Genomic DNA, 2,590 nt, shown 5'->3' with positions numbered 1-2,590 from the left:
GGAAGAGGAATCACGAATGACGGCAGTGAGTGGTGGTGGAAGAAGATAGCCCACAGTGGTGGAAGAGGAGTTGCGAATGACGGTGGTGGAAGAGGAGTCACAAATGACAGTGGTGGAAGAGGAGTCGCAAATGATGGTGCTGAGTTCAATTTCCATTCGAGGGTTTCAATTGGATTTTGGGAGATAAATTTTTTTTTTTAGGAAGAGGAGTTGTGCATGACAGTGGTGGAAGACTGATTATAGGGAAATTTTGAGAGAGATTTCTAATTTAGGGGAAGAAGAGAGTTTGACATTTTGATTTTGTTTTGAGAGAGAGATTAGATTTAGGGGGAATTGAAATTTTGGGTTTTTTCAATTTTGTTTTTTAATAATTTGGGGGAAGTGATGCGGCATTTTGTTGATGTGGCAGGTGATGTGGCATTACAGGTTTTTTCATGATGTGAGAAGATGGTGTAAACTAGTATTACTCATAAAATAAACCAAGTTCCCTCCAATAGTAACAGATACCGTTAGTTGGAAGTATCTAAACGTTCCGTTAACCGCCGCCTTGGAGTTGAGTTGAGTTGAGTTGAGAGCACTAATTTAATTTAATATGATCAAATCCACCTTCATTTTCACGTCACGTTCATTCTCTCTCCACTTTTATTATACTATAAATATATCATCACATCCAAACTCTTCCTTATCACTATTCTTTCTTCTTTTTTATTTTTTTTTATTTTTTTGAAACATGGGAGATAACATTAATGTTAATGTTAATCTACCACCTGGGTTCCGTTTTTATCCAACTGATGAAGAGCTTCTTGTCCATTTCCTTCAACGTAAGGCAGCTCTCTCAGCTTGTCACCCTGATGTCATTCCTGACCTTGATCTCTATCCTTATGATCCATGGCAACTTAATGGTATATACAATTCATTATTTATTTTCTATTTAATTTGTTCGTTTTTATAAATATATGTATATTAATTACATAGGCATGCAGGAAAAGCTTTAGCTGAGGGAAACCAATGGTATTTCTATAGTCGAAAGACTCAAAACCGGATCACAAGTAATGGATTTTGGAAGGCAACAGGCATTGAAGAAGCAGTAATTACAAGAGCTAACAGGAAAATTGGAATGAAGAAATATTTTGTATTCCATCTTGGAGAACCTCCATCCGGTGTTAAAACTAACTGGATATTGCAGGAATACGGTCTCTCTGATTCTGCTGCTTCTAATACTGGTAGTAGTAATAGTAGGTCGTCTTCTAAAAGAAGAGGACATTTAAAAACAGTAAGTGCTACGTCTAAAGATATATCTGCATGTATATATATATATATATATATATATATGTATATATATATTAGTTCTTAATTTTGATATATGATGAAAAATTGAATAATATAAGTGGTTCTGTATGAATATTTTTCAGGATTTCAGTAAATGGGTCATCTGTCGAGTTTATGAAAGGAATTGTGATGACGATGAAGCTGGAACAGAACTCTCATGCTTGGATGAAGTATTCTTATCGTTAGATGATCTTGATGAAATTAGTTTGCCAAATTAGCTCCAATCAATTGAGATCTTAATGGTCCAAGACAAAGGATTTATCTAAATGCACAATCGCATCGTTCCAATGAGTGATATGATGTATGTTCCAACAAAAAAAAAAAAAAAAAAAAACAAAAGAACATATTGCGGTACCAAAATTCTCTATAGCTGTGCACATTGGACGTTATATTTATTATAAATTTTCCTTCTATTATTACAATGAGAAACGTGGAATTTCCCTGCTTAAGTTGCCAAATATTGACCTGTATAACAGTGGGCCAAATAACAACAAAGCCTGACCACAAGTTTTGGTGATAAAGATTACATTACATGAATCTAAAACAGAGTATGTTTGCATCGGCATGTTATATTGGATAACATTAAATAAATTATATAGTATAGCATTGTATTGCATAATATTATACAAGATGTTATATGATGTCTGGTAGAACATTGCATCATAAAGTTTTTATATTGTACTACGTAATTATCTAATGTTATATATACTATATCGTGTGTCAAATATGCCCTATATATTTAATTTTTATCAAAATGGAAGAAATATGCAGAGTCAATGGATGATATGGGTTACATGGAAAGGGTATGCACCGGTAGAGGTGATGTTTTTCTTCTCTTTTTACGGAGGTTCTCACGTGCAGAGATTATAAGGCTTAATGTGAAATGAGGTGGAGCCCAAAAAGCACTTTAAGATTGCTGGGCATTTGAGCATTCCTCCTTATAGCCTTTTTAGCTTTTTGTGTTTTGTTGGTATTTGGTAATGGTAGTTGTCTTGTGTCACATTGCTAAGGAACAATATTTTTTATGGGTGCTTGCTTAGGGCAGCATTGAGTCATGAATGATGCAAGCACTCACACACTTTAAAAAAATAACCATCCCACTCAATCTTAATTTTCCCTTTCATATATAAATTAAAAATGTATTCTCAGGCATGAATCCTTTCCCTTACATAATTATATACCTATGCTGCTGAATTACATTTGAAGCCGAAGGCAAAAACTTTAAATTAGATCTTTTGTATTTAATTAATAAATTAGATAT

General features: G+C 33.7%; 1 protein-coding gene across 1 annotated transcript; it reads left to right on the top strand.

Annotated features, from left to right (window-relative positions):
* The first annotated feature begins 730 nt into the window (after positions 1-730).
* On the top strand, positions 731-1,658 carry LOC116140668 (NAC domain-containing protein 104-like). Its single transcript, XM_031426268.1, has 3 exons — positions 731-902; positions 984-1,273; positions 1,413-1,658. Exons 1-3 carry the CDS (start codon positions 731-733, stop codon positions 1,545-1,547), a joined length of 597 nt encoding a protein of 198 aa, XP_031282128.1. The 3' UTR covers positions 1,548-1,658.
* Positions 1,659-2,590: the final 932 nt, after the last annotated feature.

This window comes from Pistacia vera, unplaced genomic scaffold, assembly GCF_008641045.1.
Source record: "Pistacia vera cultivar Batoury unplaced genomic scaffold, PisVer_v2 Contig374, whole genome shotgun sequence".
NCBI classification, from domain to species: domain Eukaryota; kingdom Viridiplantae; phylum Streptophyta; class Magnoliopsida; order Sapindales; family Anacardiaceae; genus Pistacia; species Pistacia vera.
This window is presented reverse-complemented; position numbering and strand designations above follow the sequence as displayed.